Source organism: Phyllostomus hastatus, unplaced genomic scaffold, assembly GCF_019186645.2.
Source record: "Phyllostomus hastatus isolate PE091 unplaced genomic scaffold, TTU_PhHast_1.1 phas_contig_86, whole genome shotgun sequence".
In the NCBI taxonomy this organism is placed as follows: domain Eukaryota; kingdom Metazoa; phylum Chordata; class Mammalia; order Chiroptera; family Phyllostomidae; genus Phyllostomus; species Phyllostomus hastatus.
Window position 1 is genome coordinate 76,696,951 of NW_025333977.1, and position 22,748 is coordinate 76,719,698.

Genomic DNA, 22,748 nt, shown 5'->3' on the forward strand with positions numbered 1-22,748 from the left:
ACCTGAGTGAGACTGCACCAATGCGGAAGCATTTACCCCAGAGGACAGTCTTGCCCAAGAAACCAGGGCCCTGCCAGAGCGCCTTGCTCCCACTCTGGCTCCAAGCTCCACTCAGAGTACCTTGGAGGTTGCTGTTCTCTCTCTGGAGGGTCTCCTGGCTCATGGTGCTCTCCTCATAGGTGTGCTTGAGCTTGAGGAGTTCGGTGCTGAGGGCCCGGGCCTCCTTCTGAGAGGCATCCAGCCTCTCCTGAGACTCTGTGTGCCTCTGCTTCCAGTCATCCAGGCACTTGTCAAAGTGTCGCTGCTTCTGGTCCAACATGGCTGCCACAGATCGGGCCTTGCCAAGGTCCGACAGGGCGTCCCCCAGCTCCAGCTGCAGTTGGTGCCTGGCCCTCTCCAGGGAGGCATTTCTGGCACTGGCCACACCCATGGCCTCAGCAGCTTCCTGCAACCTAATTGCTAGCTTCTTCCTGAGAAACAGGGACCCAAAAGGCCAAGTGAAGACACAATCCTATAGAACTCACCCAGTTTGTACTTGATTAAAGTGCTTGGGGACAGAATAGCATGGCCCCTGAGCTTGGCTTAATAGTGTGAAGCAAAAGCAGCTTGTGTCTGAAAATGACCTCCTTGTGCTTATAGAACTCAAATGTCTACTGACCACCATCCTGTGTCTCCTGTGACCATATGTCCTTTATTTTCCCCTACCTCTTTCCAACCTGGACTTGGAAGAGGATCTCTGAATCCCTGTGTTTGCTCACCTTAAACCCTAACTGAGCAATAAAGCATACAGACTTTATTGATGAAAGAAATGGGAGAAAGAAAAAGGTTGTACTGAATACCCCACCAACAGCAAGCAACTATCAAAAATCCTTTAGCAATCCTTAGTCGCTAAAGAGTTCCTTGGCTACATTGCTTTCACAGAACATTCGTTGGCTCTCTCCTGCCTAAATTATCTCTTTTCTCTAAATGTCTTTACCACCTCAGCTCCTCTGCCCAAATTTGTTCACCCAAATCCATCCCATTGTTAAGCTCATTTAACAGGTGCCACTGCTCTCAGGAGGTACCTTAGCCCCTTTTGGCATCTCCTGGGATGGAATGGTTTATTAAGATGCCTCTTATGCTCCCCCACCATACAGTGCTTTCCTCCTAACGGATGAAACATGTTCCCTTGCTCACATCTCCTGCTGGGACACTGGCAGTTGGATTCTTATACTTCTTAGACGAAAGATACTGTAAGTACCAAAGTTTTTCTCATCTACTGTTATTAAACAGAAAAAGGTCTGCCTCTTCACATGAGCCACACAACTGGCCCAAGAGAGCAATGTGGTCACAAAGCCCCTTTCTGTGGGACTGCTGTAAAAACCAGTCTGTGCTCAACATCCAGGAAGGAGCTGGGCTCTACCAACTTTTTTTTTCTCACTGGCTTTCTAAACTTGGTCACTTCATGTCTCTGCTGCACTTTCCTTAACTGGTAAGAGGAGATTCTGATGTACTGCATAGAGACCTTGGTTTAACCACACTGTGTTATATAATGGAAAGTTGCTATGGGAGTGGAGCTTTAATGTTCTCACCATAACAGTAACAATAATAACAACAAGTGGTGATTAGCGGGGTAAAGGATGTATTAACTAACGTTACTGTGGCCAAGATTTTGCAATATGTACATGTAACTTTGTACATCAAACTTACACATGTTAGATGTCAATTGTATCTCAATAAAGCTGAAAAAAGAGGATTTTTACCCCATCTAAAACAGAAATCAAATAAAAATTACATGTATTTTACCTACTTTACCAGTGCTCAATGGGTACCAGAAAATAGGAATTTTACTTTGGGCGACCAACCCTGCTGGTGCCCAGAATGGAGGGGTTTCGGCTGAATGGCTGAACACAGCACAGTCCAAGCCCAAATCAGGCTTGTCCAGCACAAACTGGACAAGGTGGTCACCCTTGTTTCACTGATAATGTTCTACATTTGACACAAACTATCATTTTGCTTTTTAACTTGCCAGCTGTAAGTGCCTTCTTAGTTGTCTAGAATGCACACTGGGATGTGGGTGATTATGAGGCCTAATCCCTACTCCTGTGGGATTTAGAACCAGCAGCAGTAAACCAGGTCTCAGGTGAGCTAGATTTTGCTAAACTAACTCATCATGTGAACCTAAGCCTGGAAATCAAGAGAGAAATCCTCAACTTTCCAATGAAAAAAACATAGAATCCTAGATTTGTGTATGTGCTTGACTCTACCTCCTTAGGGTTATTTAGAGGGAAAGCACAATATAGACAATGCTATATCAAATTGAACTCCAACTAAGTTTAAAGCAAAAATAGTTTTCAGGTATGACCATATTACAATATTTTTCTTCAGTTGTCATGTGCGACAGAACAATTCTTTTGTTCCAACAAATCCATGTGGTCATAAAGTAGTCTATATACTTACCCTCTTTTCTACTCACCCCCCCCCCCCGGCCAAACTCCTATAAAACAGAATGATTGGTAGGCACTTTCACACAAATTCTCTATATTAGAAGAAAAATCTTTCTTCAGAAGCAAATGCCATATTTTGGACATGAAGAGCCATTTTAGTTGAAAGCCCCACTTCTTTGTGGTCCAGAGTTTGTAAAACACCTACGGCAGGTATTTTTCGTCTCTGCCATCCCAAAGCCCTGTTTCAGCTGCTGTGGCTACAGAGATGGATCACTTGGTACTGATTCTGGGACAGAACCCAGCAGCTGTCCAACAGCTGCACCGTGATGGATCTTGAAGATTTAGGTAAAGAACTGAAAAATGATGTTTTTGGCTGAAGCTAAAAAGAAATGTATCAATGTGCCCTGGATTTTTGCCAAGCTACCAAGCCAGGGACACATTGTTCTGAGTAAACCTTTAATGCTTATAAGCTTGGGTTGTTTGACATTTTCTCTCAAAGATATATAGTCTTTTGATCTTTGAGGAAAATGCTTCAGTACTACACCCTGGTACCAAGTCTGGATTCATTTTGGCCCCAAACTTCTGTAGCTATGGAGAAGAACTTCTAAAGCCTTTACGTAGTGTTGGCTATAAAACTGATATTCTAACCCTAGAGGTAGCCCGAGGGTGACTTATTTTCAAAGAAACCTTGATCCCATAAGGCATGGTGACAGATCCTAACATGTTTCTGATTTATCCCTATCATCTCCACAGACCAGTTTGTAGTCTACAGGTGGTGAACCAGAGACACAATGACTTTAATGTATAGAGACCTGTACAGATATGAGCTCAATTGCCTTGGTAAATGAAATATAGAATTTTAAGTGCTAGCCTATTTTCAAACCATAACTCTTCTATGAGACTTCCCTTGTGGCCTAGAAAGAGCATCCTTACTCCTTCCAGGACCTCTCTATAGTCTTTATTATTTGGTATTTATAGCTTTTATTTTTTAGCCCCCCTAGAGCATGTACTTCTTGCCAGTGGTGGCTTTTTCAGCTTTGGTCTTTGGCTTGTCCATGCACTTGGCCTTAAGGACAGAGTCCCTATTCTCCTGCTCCTCTTTGTAACTAACTCCAGGTTCAGGGTCACCTTGCTCTACTCACTTGGCATCCTCCAAGTCTTCAGTGCTCTGGATGGCATCATCTTCATACTTCATTTTCCACTGCACCACTTCAGCACTGCTTTTGGAGACAGCCCAGTGCAGCTCAGCCTTGGCCTCCTGCTCTTCTTCATATTGCTCTCGGAGAAGGTCACAGTCACGCTTGGCTGAGCGCAAGGACTGGGCTAGGGCACTCTGCAACTAGAAGGGACACAATACATATTGGAAAAAGACACCACCATAATTAACAACCAAAGGAGTAGAGATGACATCATTTTTTTTCAGATAAGGTTAATAACATCCTGCCACAAGTCGAGGCTGAACCTGAACCTGGTAAGATAATACTGGGAAGAGACTTTGGGACAATAAGAAAAAGACTAGCATATCTAATTGTGGCTGTTAAAACTGGAAAGAGAGTTCTATTTGGGGAAATGCCAGCCTGACTTCAACAATAGACAAGGCCTGGAATTCTGGGAAAACTGTAGAAGGCAAAGGTAGCCAGGAAAACATTATCATCTAGGCAATAAGATTTATATTTAGCAATATATAAGATTCAGATCTTGTTTGGACTAGAAAGGACCACTGAGATTTAGTCTAGCCTTTTCATTCCATTGATGAGGAAAACAAAATCTTTTATTTCACAAGTGAGTCTCTGACAACATATTTCATCACTTTAAAACTGCATATCCAAAACTATCCAATAGAACTTCCTATAGTGAGGAAAATATTCTATATGTACACTGCACATCCAAAACTATCCAATAGAACTTCCTATAGTGAGGAAAATATTCTATATGTACACTGTACAGTGTAGTAACCACTAGCCACATGCAACTCCTGAACACGCAAAATGTCCCAAGTACAATGTATAGCCAAAACTGAACTTTGTTAAGATTCATTTTTAATATTAAATTTTAATTAACATCACCTTAAATTTAGAGAACAACCATCATTCAGACCACCGGAAACCTCCTGAATGGAAGTCCTACAACTAGGGATCTAAAGAAGAAGGCACATCAAGACTGGTCGGAGGGGCAGAGATGAGGAACAGGCTGGTCCCATACCCACATATTGTAAATGAAAACTGGGAAAGATATCTCAGCTAAAGAGGTCCCCCTGTGGGGCAAGGGGTCCCAGCCCCATACAAGGCTCCCCAGCCCAGGGTTTTGGTGCCATGAAGAGAAGTCCCCATAACTGCAGGCTTTGAAAACCAGCAGGGATTGTGATTGAGTGAACTTGAGGGCATTTGGAGTTCCAGACAGTTCCTCTAAAAGAGCCCACACACAGGCTTACCCTGATTCACTCACTTGGAGCTCCAGCACTGGGACAGCAGCTCAAAAAGCACCAGGGACATATAGAAAGGAACACAATTGTCTGGCACCAGGGCAAGAGCTGGAGGTGCAGCTTTCTGCCAGACAAAAGTGTTGACAAAGGCCATTATTCCTTCTCTGAGCTCAACCCCAACAAAGTCAGCAGGCAGCCACCCTATCTGATTTTCCATCAACCTGGCTATCACTGTTCACATCACCCTACTGATTCTCTGACACCCTGCATCACCCAACTTGTGGGCCCTCCTAACTTGTGGGACCACCCAAGCTCTTTCCAGTGACTTCTCTATATGAATTGCCTGTCTTGACTCATACTTCAGACATTCCTAAAATCTCTCCAACAAGCAGAAACTGGCCTCAGCATGCCCCATACCTCTCACTAAGTGGACCCAGACCCGACACTATCAGCAGGTGGTCTTGGGTTATAGCTTGGCTTCACCTGGGCACCTCCAAGCCCAGCACTAGGAGTAGCCACCTGAAGATTGATTTTTAGCTTATTCCAGGTGGCCCCAGGCAGAACATACGTGATTGCTGACCTTGGCCTACAACTTTCAGTAGGCTCCAGAGTCAGTGTACCTGGTAGACAGCTTCAGACCACACCAAAGCACCACCCAACCACCTCCATAAGCAACACACTCAAGGGACAAACTCAGCAGGCACCAGAGCCCTGCTGAAGTAAGTCCTGCTCTGTGGGGTGGGCCCCTGCACAGCTGATTCTCCAAAGTGGTTCATGGTTGCAGCCAGTCTTTGCAGCTGATCAACCTGGGATAAATCCCTCCCACTGAGGTGCCAACAGCAATCAAGGCAAACTAAAAGAGTAGGGTGTACACAGCTCACATGGTGGGTAGGGTGGAGGGGCACACCTGGAGTGCCCAGCTCAGGTGATCGTGGAGGCTGTGCCACTTGACCCTGTAGAACATCTACTATATGAGGCCACTCTGCCAAGCCTGGGAGATGTAGCAGCTCTACCTACTATATAGAAACAAGCAGAGGGAGGCTGCCAAAATGAGGAAGTAAAGAAACATGGCCCACATGAAAAATCAGCACAAAACTCCAGAAAAAGAACAAAATGGAGACAAGCAATCTATCAGCTACAGAGTTCAAAACACTGCTTATAAGGATGCTCAATGAACTTAGTGAGAACCTCAATAGCACAAAAAAACGTTCAGTCAGATTTCAAGGATACACTAACTCAAATGAAGAATAATTTATAGGGAATCAACAGTAGAGTAGATGAAGCCAGGAATCAAATCAGCAATTTGGAATATAAACAAGCAAAAACCACCCAATCAGAACAGCAAAAAGAAAAAAGAATCACAAAAATGACAATTTAAGGAGCCTCTGGGACAACTTCAAGTGTACCAACATTCATATCATGGTGGTGCAGGGAGATGAGATAGAGCATGAAATTGAAAACCTATTGGAAAAAATAATGACAGAAAATTTCCCTAACCTGGTGAAGGAAATGGATATACAAGTCCAAGAAGCACAGAGAGTCCCAAACAAGATGAACCCAAAGAGGATCACACTAAGATACATCATAATTAAAATGCCAAAGGATAAAGACAAAGAGAGAATTTTAAAAGCAGCAAGCGAAAATAGTTACTTAAGAGTGAGCTCCCATAATACCGTCAGCTGATTTCTCAACAGAAACTTTGCAGGCCAGAAGGGATTGGCAAGAAATATTCAAAGTGATAAAAACCAAGGGCTTACAACCAAGATTACCCTACCCAGAAAAGCTATCATTTTGAATCTAAAGATATATACAGAGCTTCCCAGGCAAGAAAAAGCTAAAGGAGTTCATCACCACCAAACTAGTATTACATGAAATATTAAAAGGTCTTCTTTAAGAAGAAAAAGAAAAGATAAAAAGTATGAGCAATAGCCCTGACCAGTGTGGTTCAGTTGCTTGGGCATTGACCTGCAAAGTGAAAGGTTGCCAGTTTGATTCCTGGTCAGGGCACATGCCTGGTTGTGGGTTTGATCCCAGTTGAGGTTTGTGCAAGAGGCAATAGATCAATGTTTCTCTCGATCTCTTTCTCCCTCCTTTCCCCTCTCTCTAAAAATAAATAAAATCTTTAAAAAATATGAACAATAAAAGGGCAACAGATACACATCTATCAGTAACTGAATCTAAAAAACAAAATAAATGAATAAGCATAACAGAAACAGAGTCATAGATACAGAGAATATTTTGATGGTTGCCAGATGGGAGTGGGTTGTGGGGGGGTGAACAAGGTGAAGGGACTAAGAAATACAAATTGGTTGTTTCATAACAGTCATGGGGATGTAAAATACAGCATAGGGAATATAGTCAATAATATTATAACAACTATGTATGGTGTCAGATGGGTACAAGATTCATCAGTATGATGACTTAATAAGTTATGTAATGTCTATTATTGAAGTATGCACCCAAAACTAATATATATTGTATGTCAACTGTAATTGAAAAATAAAAACTTATCAACAAAATTTAAATTTAGATAGCCACCTATAATGTGGTAGTGGCTACTATATTTACTGGACAGCAGAGCTGAGTTTAGTGAACATTTCACCACTTATGTGGTGGTCTGGTGAACCCAGCAGCATAGATCCTAGAAGATAACCTAGTCTAGTGAGAAGAACAGGGGATCTCTACCAGTCCTCATGTGTCCTTTATGCAGATTTAAAAAATGCATTGTTAGGCAGATGCAGCTGAGAGCACAAGGCTTAGTTAATGGCAGCCTCCGCCAGATACCCATGGACAGTGAATGAGGAACCATAATATGCAATGACCCTGAGAAAGGTACATGCTTTGCAGCCTGATAAATTTGGCTTCAAATTGGGACACTTCCTCTTATTTAATATGTATTTATTGAGCACCTGTTCTAAACATTAGTGTTTCAGAAATTTCACACAAAGTCTTTGCCCTAAGAAGCCAAAAAGGAGTAAGAGGATATACAAATCAAACATGTAAACAAATTATTAATAATATAGCTAACAGCAGTAAGACAATAAAACAGACTAATGTGATCTAGAATAGTTAGCTCCTTCTCATCATTCCCAAAGACCTTGGAGAAGGGCCTCCAAGCAATGGAAATGGCAGCTACCAAAGGCCTAGGGCAGGAATGGTGGCAGCTGTGTGAGAGGCAGAGAGGAGCCAGGGTGACTGCAGGGGAGTAAATGAGAAAAGCAGATGTATGAGATGAGATCACGGAAGGAGGCTGGAGCCGGAGCAAAGGGGCCTTGTAGGCCAGTTGGAAGGTACTGGGAAGGCAGCCAGAAGGATATTCTAATATATAAATCAAGTCATTTCACCACCTGAGTAAATTCCTTCACAGTCAACTACTAGCTGTATGACCTTGGATAAGTTATTTGTCATCTGAGTTTGGTTTCTTCATGTAGAAAGATATGATTCTACCTGCTTTATGTGACACATGAAGATTGAGGTAACATGAGAAAAGCATAATGTCTGATGTACAAACCATAGTAGTAATTTAACAACTTATATATAATATAGGAAATAAGGAGAGTGAAGGAAATAAAATATTTAAAGACAGAAGTCTCAAGATTCAATGACATTTACCCCTGAGAGTCTATGTCTTTACAGTGAGATTATGTACAAGTGAGGCAATTTGGGGTCTTAGTATCAAGATGACTTGAATATCAACTAAGAATTAGCTTGAAATGCCAGGGCTCAAAGAAGTCATCTCTCACTTTAGTTGCTATGCTTTCACCTTAGAGAATCGCTTTCACTGAGGTCACCTACTAGCAACATTATATATTCTCTTAGGAAGAAATTACTAATATCTATAATTTATTGACAACTTCAATGTAATATTGAGCTAAGTTAGCTCAATTTATTTTATTCTGGTCTTTTATTAAATTCTTAGTGCAATTCAAAATCAAAGATCCATAAAGAAACTTACTGACTTTCTGTGCGAGAAATAATGCAAAATGGAACACATACTTTGCTTGCTCTAAATCTGACAAATGAGAGACGCAATTTGAATCACTGAGGAAACTCCTTCAGTGATCAGGGTCCTTCCCAGCACATACAAGGTCCAACATATTTTCTCCCTAAAGTTCTAGGGCACTTTCCCCTTTTCTTTAATATGAGAAGATATGTAGGCTGACACACCACAGAAAAATGTATGGTCAAGCTACCGGTGAGAAATAATAGATGCATTACTTTGGTCTCCTCTTCCAGTTGCCTTTTCAGTCCTTCAATTTGCTGAATGAAGGTGCTCTTCTCCTTGGAAAGTTGGTTTATCAGAGCCTCCTTTTCTTCCAGCCTCCTTAGGAACTCATCTACACAAAGATTTCACAAGTAAGTTAACCATGGTCTTCCTCATATACTGCCTCCCCCACTTGTTGCATTTAAGAACAACCAGAATGACTCCCACCACATGTAACTCATATTGAGAAAGGGTTTGAGAGTCTAGTTATTAGCAAAACTATGGCAATGATTTTTTCCAGGACTCACAAGAGAACCCTAATTTAAAAACACACACACACACACACAAATTATTTTTAGTAGTAAGTATGAGTCAATAAGAGATATTAGCTTCCACTTATTGAGAATTTTTTTATTCAGTAGGCATTTTATGTATATTATCTAGTTTAACTCTCATAAGTCCTTAATAACATAGATATTGTTACCCATTTTTCAAAGAAAGAAACAGGACAGCTTACTTAAATGTGGTTGAGACACATGCATAGCCAGTAATTGGTGGAGGTGCATTCAAACTGAGTTTTTAACCTGCAGAACATTCTTTCTCCTATGCCACGCCCCTTGTTTATTATGTGTAGCTCTACCAATTTGTGACTACACAGTTTTTTAGACAATTACACTTGTTTGCATCATTTGTAAAATGAGGATAACAATAAGATTGTTAATGAAAATTAAATGAGTGTGAATGTATTTTACAGACTAACTGCTAAACAAATATTAGAAATAGTCATTAAACAGTAGAGAATGTGACCATAAGAGAGGGAAATTCTATTACGCTCTAATCTATACTCCCTGATTAGCTTATTTTATCAATAATAGGACAGAAATACTGTTGTTATTAGAAGTGGTACTAAAAGCTGAGCCAATCCTCAGCAAAGGCAGTTGCTTCCTCAGTGCAATTAGTGCAACAATAAAGTCCCAGATATCTATCTAGACCCCTGCCCCTCTTAAGACAAACAAATTCTAAAACTCAACATTGGAAGGAAGCACCTGTGTGGGCTGAAGTAAGAACTCTGAAACCTTTTGGTCTCAGGGGTGCTTCACATGGTTACAAATCATTTTGAGCCCCAATGCGATTTTGCTAATGTGAGTTTTATGTCAATAGATAGTGTATCAGAATTTAAAATATGTATTAGTTGGTTTTGAAATAATAATAAATATCTTAATGCTGAGTTAACATGTCAATGTAACAACATTTTTAGAAGAAAATCTATTCTCCAAAACCAAACAAAAAGAAAGAAAAGAAAAAAATGACATTATTTTACATTTTTTTTAAATCTCTGGCTTAATAAAAGACAGCTGGAATCTCATACCCACTTCTGAATTCAATCTATTGCAGTATACTGTTTTCATTGCAGTATATGAAGAAAATCCAGCCTGTCACAGATATGTAATTGGAAAAGAGGGATGTACAACCATAGTCTTTTCACATAATTGTGACCATTATTTGCTATTGCATCAAAACCCAACAAACAGAAATTTCTTACAGGTTAGTTGCAGTATGAAATAAACCAAATCAATCTTTTTTTTACCATTATACTGAATTCATCAGTCCATGTTAAACGTCAGTTGATCTTTTGCCCACAAGTTATTCTGTAATATTATGCAGTGGTGATCTGAAAAAATCTGTGTTCACTGAATTATGCGGACCTTCCAATTTGGCATATTTCATTACATAATATAAAAAAATCATTTTCCAGTGTCACTGCTGGTGTCATCAGAAACGTCTTTAAGAAACCCTGGCTGGTATAGCTCAGTGGATTGAGTGCGGGTTTGCAAACCAAAGAAAAGTCTTTAAGACTTGAAAGCCATGAAGCTCATGATGACACAAACATTTTCCAAAACATAAGTTTTGCCTAAAAGCTCCAATTTTATTGCAACAAATATTGTCAGTTATTTCCTTGACATGACAGGCTCACTTCATTTTTGAGAAGTACCTGCTAAATATCTAAGTCTGAATTAGCACAGTATATTTGTCAATCATTCTTTCAAGGAAATGTGATGCTCCCTGAAAAAACTGCTAGTTCAACTCAGAACTTAATCTACATGCCTCCCTTCAATATGAAACAGAAATGCTTTATGCATACTTCTGGTTGTAGCACACAGAACACTAAGGAGATGTATGTTCAGGGTCAAAATGGAAGAAAGTCATTAACCTCAAAGACCCCTGAGAGGGCTCTGACAGTCACTGGGAATCTGTGGACCAAACTTTGAGAATTTCTGGGTGAAAACATCATACTTAAAATGATTGTGAAGAAATGCCAATCCACGAGGGGTTGAGACTAATACATCACATATGTTGCAGACCCAGAACTCATTAACATGACTTAATTGATCACATTTACTTTTGGTCTCCCCCAGGCATGAGAAAAATGCTTTGATGGTAGTAGCAAAGAAGCACCAGAAAAAATCTGGAACAAAGACCCAGTGAGAAGAGAGGGGTTTGCATAGACATATATAGTACTTTCAATTTAGTTCACACAAAAGTCAAATGTAAAGATAAGTATGAAAGGAAGGAAAAGGTTCTGCATCCTGAGCAGAATTAGCATCTCAGACCCACATTCATTTCACTTACCTGCCAATTTTCTTATAAAAAAAAATGAGTAGACAATTAACGGCAATAATTAGGGGGAAGTAGGCAATGCCTATCAAAACAAATTTTATACAACACTTCCTTTGGAGCTAGATACACAGTGATTCTCCAGCCTTGTCTCTGGACTGTGGAGTCCACAGCCAGACTACATCCTAAATGGCACAGAAGATCAAGTTCAGAGTTTTGTAGCAGGGCCGCATGCCATACACTCTATCACCGGCATGGGAAGAATCCTATTCAGTGTCCCTGCTAGAACCAAAAACACTTTTCTCTTCTAGATTTCTAGGTGTGTAGTTTTGACTCTAGATTTAGCATCTAGAATCAGAGGTATCCATTGGCAAAGGATGTTACACAGTCTAAATGGTCTCCATTCTTGTTCTAAAGTGAGTGCCTCTGGGCATCAGTAACATATTATTTATTTTTATTGGTCTAGAAATTCTGTCTCTGGAAATATATTACTAAAATAATTATAGTTACAGACAAACATCTAGTCACATGCTGTTCATAGCAGAGAAACAAGTTACAGGGAAAGGTTAAGTAAACTACAGTCCCTCTACTTGATGGATGAAAAGAAACCTTAACAGTCCTGGCCGGGTAGCTGAGTTGCTTAGAATGTCATCCCAGTATGCCAAGGTTTCAAGTTTGTAGGTCAGGACACATACAAGAGTCAACAAATGACTGCATAAATAAGCAGAACAACAAATCGATGTCTTTCTCTCTCACACAAATCAATAAATATTTATTTCTTCCTTTAAAAATATTTAAAAAACAAAAGCCATTATAAATGGCTAAGATACCAAAAAAAAAGCTTATGACAAATTGAAAAAGAAAAACCCCAATTAGATTGTGAACAAAAAAGAGGCCATATAACCAAACCCGACAAGCTCAGGGGAGGCTTGCATGGGGTCCTACAAGTTCAGGGACTGAAAATAACCACATAGGATGATCTGAACATAAACATTTCTAATTAAAAGTGAGTCTGGCTGGTAGCTGTGTCCTACATCTGTAGCTTCCTTGAGAAAGGTCACTATTTACTTTAAGTGAGCCTGTGCATTGTCTTTTTGCATCTAAGATAACATACCTTTGACATGTCAGAGTAATCTCCTTTCCCTGACCCTTCAAGGCATAACCACTAAAGCGCCAGACCACAGAACTCCTCATTGCTATTTGGTTGTCTGCATACCATGTCTGCCTGCTATAAATGTTAATTATTGTGCCCACCAATGCAAAAGAAATATGTGTCTATTATGCTTTTTATCCAACCTTCACTTTGCTTTCTCCTGCCCTCTTAATCTATTGCCAATGGATCCCAAGTAACCTTCCTCACATCTCCTCCTTTTATTCTAATGTGTATAATGAGCTGAAAAATTCCAGTCTCCAGAGCATTTTCTCAACCTGTTGAGATGTTGCTTCCTGGAAATTGTTGGCATTTTGGTCATATAAACTCATAATATTCTCTATAGGTTTGGACATTTCTTACACCAATAATTGACACAATGTAAAAGATTGGAAAAACTACAAAAATGTACACACACAACTCCCAATAGTGGTTGATAGTAAACCATGGGACATTTTTCTATTTTTAATTTATCAAATGTCTGTGGAGCAGAAACAAGGAGCTGGCATTGCTCCAGGTGATTGACACATATCAGTGAACAAAACAGACATCCCCCTTCCCTCACAAAGCTTATAGTGTGGCAGATGGAGACAGACAAATCATCATATTTATTATGTCAAGTGTGTAGTTTGTTTTAAGGTATGAAGTACTATGAACAAGAAGCACATGGGGAAAGCAGGTTGTGTGTGCTCAGATGTCACCTTCCCAATAAGGCATAGCCTAACTTCCCCCAGGTATCTGACTAACTCTCATCCTCAAGTCTCGCAGAAGGAATAGGGGGTTTCAGACAGAAGGAAAAGCCAGGGCAAGACTCTGGGTGGGAATGTGCTTGGTGTGTTCAAAGCAACAGCAAAGAGCTCAAGGTGGTCAAGGCCAAATGAGAGAAGGAAAAGTAGCAGCAGAGGTCAGAGACATAATCAGGAGCCCATTATGACCCTTGTAGCCCATTGTACAGACTATGGCTTTTACTGAGTTTTTTTTTAAAGGGTGTGGCTTCCTTATTGAAAAATTGGGAAAAAAATGACTATTTTAATGAAGTAGACCTTACAATACATGTCATGTAGGTGGACAACCCCTACCGTCTTTTGAACTTAAGTGCTTCAGCCAATTGCTTATTGCTTTTCCCTTCCATAGAAGAGAGCTAGGCAGGGCCTCCCAAAGTGACTCAGAGGTATCCCTTCCCAGATGAGGGCATGTCTGTAGACACAGCGCATCAGAAGCCTCATTCTTTCCCTAAGATCTTCAAATGCCTACTCAGGCTCAGTACTTGGTTCATCATCTCAACTCTCTCCACTACCCCCTCACCCCTGTCTGCGTGATTGAGGTTCAGTCACAAGTGAAGCAGCATGTTTACTTACTGTTCTCACTTTGTAGCTTTGTCTTCTGTGCTGTCAGGGCATTTGCCAATTGAGTCACTTCATCTAGTTTTACATTTGCTTCATTCAAGCGCTGTTTATACAGACTACAGAGCTTCTCAGCATTAGCCTACAAGTTGAGAAAGAAGGGTTGGACATGGCTCATGGAATCCCATGCTGATCCTGGCCAAGTGGCTTGGTTGGAACATCATCCTGTACACCAAAAGGCTGAGAACTCAATCCTGTCAGGGTGTATACCTAAGTTCTGTGTTTGATTCCCTATCAGGGTGTATATGGGAGACAACAGATCAGTGTTTCTCACATTGATGTTTCTCTTTTCCTCTCTCTCTTCTCACTCTACAATTAATAAACATACCCTCAGGTGAGGATTTAAAAAAAGGAATCCATGCTGAATTAGCTGCATTGGAAGTGGGGAGAGAGAAGGAGGGGAGAGGAGGGGATGGGAGGTGCCTGGAACCCTTGTTCTCTCTTCTTCCCTGAAGATGACAACCAACATTGGGAAGCCACATCTTCTAATTTAAGCAAGCACAATAAACTCAGGGTCTGGGCTTCTAAGAGACCCAAACTTCTCAGACTATAGGTCTCAATAGATAAACCTAACTCTCTGGGTATTGGACCCTCTCCAGAATTCTTTGTTTTTCTGGGAGAGAATATATCAAATACTAATGAAGTACAGAATCATTTCTCAAAATTATATTATTGGGTTGGCCAAAAGTCTGTTACAGTTTTTCCATAAAATAAGACATTTTAAAAATTTTCACCAATAACTTTATTGATTTGGATATTTTGAGTATATTGGCTATATCCTGCTATTGGTTCCTAGTGGGTAAAGGCCAGGGGTACTGCTAAATATCTTCCAATGCATAAGACAGCCCACAGCAAAGAATTATTTGGCCAAAATGTCAATAGTACCAAGAAACTTTGCAAACCACTTCTGACACCTTCAATCAGTCACAGCAACTTCTCCATACACTGCACAAATCTTTTTTTTGCATTTCAGTTGCATTTTTACCTTTCTTGAAGTAATAAAGCATAAATATGCCAAAATATAATATATTTTCTTCCATCTTCAATACTAAAATGGCTGTACAAAAATTCATCAATTTTGATGTTTTTTAAATACATGCTGATATGACAGCTGTCACAATACAATCTAACCAAATTGTTTCAAATGAAGTTAAAGAAAACTACTGTATTTTGCCATGTGTCATGTGTACTTTTTTGCCCAGATTTTTTGAGGGAAAAATAAGGATGTGCATTGTACATGGTAGTACTAATTCCATATCTATATAAATCTCTTTAATTTTTTTATTTATGCTTATGTATTAAAAGTGTAACTCTAGAAAGCAATAACAATAGCTGTATGCAGAATACAACAATACAAAAAACAAGTGTCAAAATATAAATTAAAAAATTGAATAAAAATTTTTTAAAAATTTTTTCCTAAAAGTTTGGGCCAAAAACATGGGTGTGCATTATACATAGCAAAATACAGTAAGTGCTACTAGAGCCATCATACAGAAAAAACATAATGGACTTTTTGGCCAACCCAATATATATTTAACCATCTTTCTCTCCCACTAGAATTTAAGTGCCATCAGAAGGTTCTATTTGATCACAGATATACCTCCAGTACCTAGAATAGTTCTAAGTTCATAGTGGAAGCTCAAAAAACAATGGGATAGGTATAGAAGGAGGGGGGTGGTGGAGGGGAGAGGGAATGGAGGGAAAAGGAAGGACAGCCAAAGGCTGACCAGGCAGGATGGGAGCAAATAGATAGATAGAAGCAGCACTTTCTTAACAACAGAAATTTGAATGGTCAAAGCATCTGCACCCTCATGATCATGAAGGCTGCAGGCGCAGGATAACTCTATTGGGTTAATACTTCAATTCCAAACTGCAACTTCTCAGAACTGGTTTTTCATGCTTGGAAAAAGGGATATGTCCATCCATCTTTGCACTTCTACCTGGTTTCAGTAACCAATCTAACACTGGATTCTTGCTATACTCTGGAAAGTAACACAAGTAACTTTGAAACCCTATATTCTTAGGACCAAGACCTGCCAAATATAAGATGGTGTTATGCTCTTTACCTAGCTTTAATTTGTATTCTTATCATTCTTATGGTCAAACATGGTAAAATGACATTGGTAGTCCTACAGATCCATAGGTCCATCAATTTTACATAGCTGTTTCTGTGTTTTGCTCTTTACATGTATTAAGTGCCAGTCCATACAACCACCCCATGAACTTTTGTCTCTACAAAGAAAGAGTACTATGGACATGGCAGAATAAGAAAACAAAGAAGACATCACACCAAAGGCATTTGAGAAAATGGTGAATCTGGCAGTAAATCTAATAGTCTCAATGTTAACCTAATTTTTATGACATAGTAATGGCCAAGGGCCAGAAACACTTAAAAGATGATTCCAGGTTTGGTCCTCAGGGAAACTCTGAATCAGCAAATGTCCTGATGCTCTCCAGCTGGAGTCTACACTGTGTTGAATGCTGTTCTGTTTGAGTTCATGCTCCTGATTATTCTAAGCTTCCTCTGAAAGACTACTTGATTATATCTCCTTATATTCCCAAGGCCTGATGTACTGCTTGACACAAACTAGGCACTTTATAAATGTTGGAGACACTCAAATTATTGCATACTTTAGCGAGAGTTTAGCCAATCATACCCACTAGAGTTTACTTAGAGGTCATAGTCAAGCTCTCCTTATAAACCCTAACCCCCAATTTATTTTTTAACTTGATCAGGATATTATCCACAGGTTAGAAAACAAGTGAAGAGCCAACTCAGGTGTGTGCCCACTTGGAAGCTAATGAGGAAAGTCATATACTGTTAGCTCACAGATGTCCCATAGCACACCCAGGCTTGGTGGTAGTTGTAAAACCACACCTGGTAGATATTCTGTGACAGCTTGTCATATGATGCCATCAACATCACATCAGTCAGAGCATTGATGTTAAAGGCCAGGCACACTCAATTACCCAGAGCCTCCAATTTTATTAGATGAAAACTGTAATAGTGATAAATGTAACAGCATGTAGATGGTTTGAAATTTGTAATTATATTTGCCATGTCAAATATGTTTCTTCTCATTTATAAAAATTGGCACACTCATTGTTTTTTCCTCATGATATTCCTCAAGAGTTCAGGTTGACTCTATTTTATACATGAGAAAAAAGAGTTTGAAAGGCTAAACACCTTGGCCAAATTCACACAGCTAGTAAAAGTTGTAATTAGGATTTGAAATGATAACTGCCTGTGCAGGTAACACTAGATTCCATTTGTTACATAAGTTAGTAAAAACAAAGGACATTGATGTCCTATTTGGCTCAAATTGTCATGAATCCCAAGTCCCAAAGGAAACTAGATAAAAATATGATGACTGTTAATCATTTTTATTTTCTGTTGTCTCAAGTAATAAATGACCCATTAACTGGGCCAGGAGGGACACATCCATGTATGAGACATGGCACTTCTGTTTATGGTCCTAAATATGCTATGTGAGGCAGCTGTTTGCTGGGGGTGAAAGAACAGAAGTCTGTATAAGACAACTTAGTTAATGATGCATGGAAGTGGCAAGCAGAGGAGCCAGAGTATCCCCAGTTTTCAAGAGACACCTGTGTGGTAGAGCCCAGCTGGGCTGTGCAAGTCTGCAGAGAAGATGGCCACCTGGGCAGACAGAAAAGGCACTAGCCTTAGGCGTAGTTTCAATGGCAGGCATCTGTGGACACTGCTAACCATTATTACAGCATTTTTAATTTACAAAGTATGTTAATACACAGGATCTTCAAAGGTAGTGAGACTGGTGTTGTACCTTCAAAGGAACTTCACATTGAAGCATAAGGATAGATACTTAAGTTTGACGAGAAGAGGTTAATGGAAAAATGCACATTCATCTTACATCCAGTTCTTAAAATGATGCATAAAAATGCTGCCTCCCATAAATGCAGGGACCAATAGGAATTCAAAATAATCAAAGTAATTGTGAGGTTGCCTATAACTTCTAAATTTCCCTGGGCCTCTCTGTGAGCATAATATGCTTTTGAAAATGCTTCCATTTCCAGTGTACCATTGATTATTGGCATTTCTGGCATTAAAATTCAGGAAAGATGAAGTAAACAATTCAAGAAAAAGTTCAGCATAATGTATATGCCTATGAAAGTGAATAGAATGAATTTATCCAACCAACAAATATTTAAGGCAGCAGCAGGATGTGGTGACCCACAGATACACACTGGATTCCAAGTTGAGGCCCATGTATGACATATAATTATGTGACCTTGGACAAATTACTGAACCCATGAGCCAAAGAATTCCCAAAATTCTGTGTAATTTTCACATGTGTAAAAGTGAATGCTAGAAATTGAGTGCACAGATTATGCAAAGCATGCAGTAAACATGAGTAAAATAAGACCTAGCTTCTATCTTAGATATGCTTTCTATTTAAGCAAAGTTAAAAGGCTATAATGCAGCAGTATAAGAGGGGCCCTAAAAGTGCTAGAGGAATTCAGAAACAGATAAATTTTAATGTGGGAAGTTGAAATTGATTGTTCCAGGGAGAAGGTTAGTTTGGAAAAGGCAAAAGTTCTCAGATCACTTTTAACTAGAGACATGATTCGATAAAGCCAAGTCTAGAAATATTAATATGGATACTTTATAGCATGGATTAGAAAAAAGAAGACCAGAAGCAAAAAAAGATAATTTAGGAAACCACCACAATAGTCCAGTTAAAAGGTAATAGAAGTGCCACATGTTTGTGGGAGTGGACTGGAAAGCTATAAGCCTGTGCAGAATGGACCTGCTGCAAGAATTGACCGGTAAGCAAAGAAAAGGAGAGCAAACAAGTGATCAGGCATAGGCTTAGAGCCTGGGTGATGGGCAGAACCAAGGTGCCAGTGGCAGAAATGTCCAGAGGAAACACCAGCTGCAGGAGAAGATGATAAGTTTGGTTTTAGAAATGCTGGTATGAGAAAAAAAAGATCACTACTTATCTTTGAAAGAACAATTTAAGAGAAGGCTTTTAAGAAAAGTAGAGTCTTAGCTGGTTTGGCTCACTTGGTTGGAATATTGTCCTGTAAACCAAAGGTCATGGGTTTGATTCCTGGTCAGGATACATGATGCTTAGGTTGCGGGTTTGGTCCCAGGTTGGGGCACATACAAGAGGAAACCGATCAATGTTCCTCTCTCACACTGAAGCTTCTCTCTCTTTCCTTCCTTCCCCTATATCAAAAAAGATGATGAAGAAAAGTTGAAGAAATAAAAGACATTGCTGGTGTTAAAGGAGTGAGGAGGTAGAGAGGTATATTCCTACCTGAGGAAGCTAGTCTCCAAAGTGGGCCCCCCAATGAACCATACCCTCTGGTATTTATACCCTTGTGTAGACCCCTGGCCCTGTGACGTGTAACTAATGGGAGTCACAAACAGTCACTGCACTCTAAGTTTACCTTAGAAGAATTTTTCCAGCTTCTGCCCTGGTCTTTTGGAATACATACTTTGTCTTAGTGCTTTGAACAGCCATGTAAGAAGTCCACTTCCCTGTGGCTGCTATGTTGTGAGGAAGCCCAAGCTAGCCCTATGGAGAGGGCACATGGAAAGAGAGATGTCCAACCCACCCCCAGCTGTTCTGGCTATCCCAGCCCAGGGGCCAGATGTCTGAGTGAACAAAAAAATCAGATAAAATAGCCTCAACCCCCATCGAAGCTAAGCCTATCAATCACCAGAACCAGGAAAGGTGATAATAAATTGTTGTTTTAAGCTACAAGGTTTGGGAATGATTTGTTATACAGCAATAAGTAAATAGAACACTATTCTTTGGTCAAGGAGAGAGATTAAGGCAGATATAGACAGCCTTTGCTTTCTTCTCAAAATGCAATCATTAGTACCTAAAGAAAAGTCTTTTTTATTTTAGTTTTTAAAGAATGGGTGAATAATAGTTATGTCAAAGAATATTTTATTTTTTGGGACAAGAAGGAAAGAAATGGATGAGTGAAAAGAAATATAACATAAGGGGAAAGAGAAGTTTTACTAAATAGTCTTCATTTTATCTGTTAGGGTCTTATTTACTGAAAAAAAAAGATTCAAAAAGGCAGGATTAGATCTGAGGAAGGATTTTGTTTGTTTTAAAAATAAAACAAAGTTTAAGAATAAAGAAAGGAGAAGCAATTAGATTCTAAAGGAAGTTGGAAAATATAAAATTAATGCCTAATTAACAAGGATTTATGATGAACCTATCAACAGTTTCATGATTGCGTGGCTTCCTATGGAACTGTGTAGAAGCAGACACGTTCCTGAGGACAAACAAGAGACATGGGAGAGTACAGAGAGAGGAAGGTCTTCTGGGACCTCACTTGATCTGAGGAAGGCAAATGAAGCCTACACGGCATGGAGAGAGTATGCTCCCATTGCTGAGTGAAAGACAGTAAAATACAGAACACACAAGAGCGAGGGAAAGAGAGGACCTGTCCCCACTAGATTTATTTTGTAAGGTAATTGGGGGTGGGTGGCTGGAGCAATGAAAAGAAAGGGCAAAGGTGGGCATTGGGAATCAGGGTGACTGTGCTTCTTTTTACTTAATGTGGTCTTTAAAGGGAATTAATGCTAAACATTTTAGGAGCCACTCAATATTTCTAAAGAAATTCTATTGCACATTTTTCTGGCCATGGTCCATGAAGATCAAGCTTCACTGTTGGTTTGCTTCTTTCCCAGTGCCTTTATAAATTTTTCTCACAAGGAAAATCTCCTGTTTGACCTAAAACAAGCCTCCTCTCAACTGCCAGAAGGTAGGGTGGTCATTACCTGTGATCTGATGCTAGTCATTTGAGATGAGAGCTTTCAATGTATACATTAGCAGGCTCAATGAAGTAAAAAGAAGTCATAAAACTTGCTTTCAGTGCTGGCCAGTTAAAGAGATGCCAGAGGACATGAGAGAGAAAAAGTTTTCTTCTCTCAGCAAAGCTGTTTGTGTCCACATTCATTTATTCAGAATAAAGAAGTATCTGGGTCACTCTTAAAGGGTGTTCCCAACACAAAGCCATTCTTCAAGAGTCACACTCCTGCCCTGAGCCAGTGGCTCAGTTGGTTGGAGAATCATCCTGTGCACCAAAGGGTTGTGGGTTTGATTCCTGGTCAGGGCACATACCTAGGTTGTGGGTTCAATCTCTAGTTAGGGCACATACAGGAGGCAACTGATTGATGTTTCTCTCTCACATCAATGTCTATCTCTCCCTTTCTCTCCAACCCCCTCTAAAGTCAATAAACATATCCTTGGGTAAGGATTAAAAAAGGAAGGAGAGACACACTGCTCAAACAGCTGGTGGCTTCACTTTTCCAGCCTACTAACTTATAGCATCATCACAAGAAAGAGCCACAAGGAACATGGACTGACTTCCAATAAAACTAGAAGTCATTGTAAGACTACATTTAGGTGATGGCCATGAGAACCTTAATTGAGAATGACCCCTGAGATTACATCTGATCTTGTCAATCTGAAGAACTGTAGCTTCCATTAGCAAATACCTCAAGTCACCAAGCTGGTTAATTTTTACTTTTTAGCTAATTCTCTATTCTAATTTCCCAAGGAGGGCTTGGGAATATTTATTACCTTAGCTCGGGTCATCTGCTCAACATGGATCAGATGGTCATCCACTTGTAGCTGCAAGTCACTGTTGTCTTTTTCCAGTTTCTGTTTGACCTGTTGTAGATTTTCTACCTGGCCCTTGAGTTCAGCCAGGCTGTATGCATGTCTCTTCTTCAAAGAGGCAGACGTTGCCTCAAAGTGCAGTGTAGCCTCTTCCAGGTCTCGGTGAAGCTTCTGTAATTTTGCTTCTTGTTTCTTAGTTTTCTCCAGCTGAGCCAAACTGGCCCCTCCTGCCTCCCCCAGCCTCTCATTCAAGTCTTCCAGTTCTTGGGTGAGGTCAGTTCTATCCCTCTCCACCTTGGCTCGAGTGGTCCTTTCAGCTTCCAGTTCCTCTTTCAAATGCTGTATTTGAGGCTGTAGCAACAAATAATTTTGAGCTTAACTATTTTTTTTTAACTTTGGTATATATATATATATGTTTTAATTTCTCACAGCTAAGAAAAGTAACATAACACTTTTGGTCCCCATTTAATAGTTAGGGAAGATAGAATATCCAGAAACTAACTAACTTGCTCCAAATCAGTAGTAAGACCAGAATATAAGTTGGCTTTCCCTCCATATCTCCCAGCCCTTGGTGATGAGCAACTCCATGAAGTGAGATACATGAAGAGGAAATCTTAGTACTAAGAGCACTTTCCAAAGGAATAGAGAACACCTTCACATAACAATTAAACATAATTTTAAGGTGGCTTGTAAAAAATTAACACAAATTTTATATGTAATACCTCACTCATCTGGAATTCATTTACCTGACAGTCTCAAACACTGGAAACTCAGACAAAACTCTGATCAATATAATGAATATCTCTGAGTTTAAGCAACTTACTCCTAAACAATATCAATTTAATTTCATACACAATTTTGGCAAACTTGGTTATTTGGTTTTTAATCTTCAGGTCGTC

The 22,748-nt window shown here is 39.8% G+C and overlaps 1 protein-coding gene across 1 annotated transcript in view; it reads right to left on the reverse strand.

Moving 5' to 3' along the window:
- MYH15 (myosin heavy chain 15) overlaps positions 1–22,748 on the reverse strand; it is a 132,084-nt gene that overhangs the window by 35,126 nt on the left and 74,210 nt on the right. Inside the window, exons 27-31 of the mRNA XM_045851228.1 lie at positions 21,811–22,200; positions 14,177–14,303; positions 9,067–9,185; positions 3,569–3,765; positions 121–470 (exon numbers count right to left, since the gene is read on the reverse strand). Of these exons, the coding sequence (XP_045707184.1) occupies positions 121–470; positions 3,569–3,765; positions 9,067–9,185; positions 14,177–14,303; positions 21,811–22,200 (1,183 nt within the window). The remainder of the gene's footprint in view (positions 1–120; positions 471–3,568; positions 3,766–9,066; positions 9,186–14,176; positions 14,304–21,810; positions 22,201–22,748) is intronic.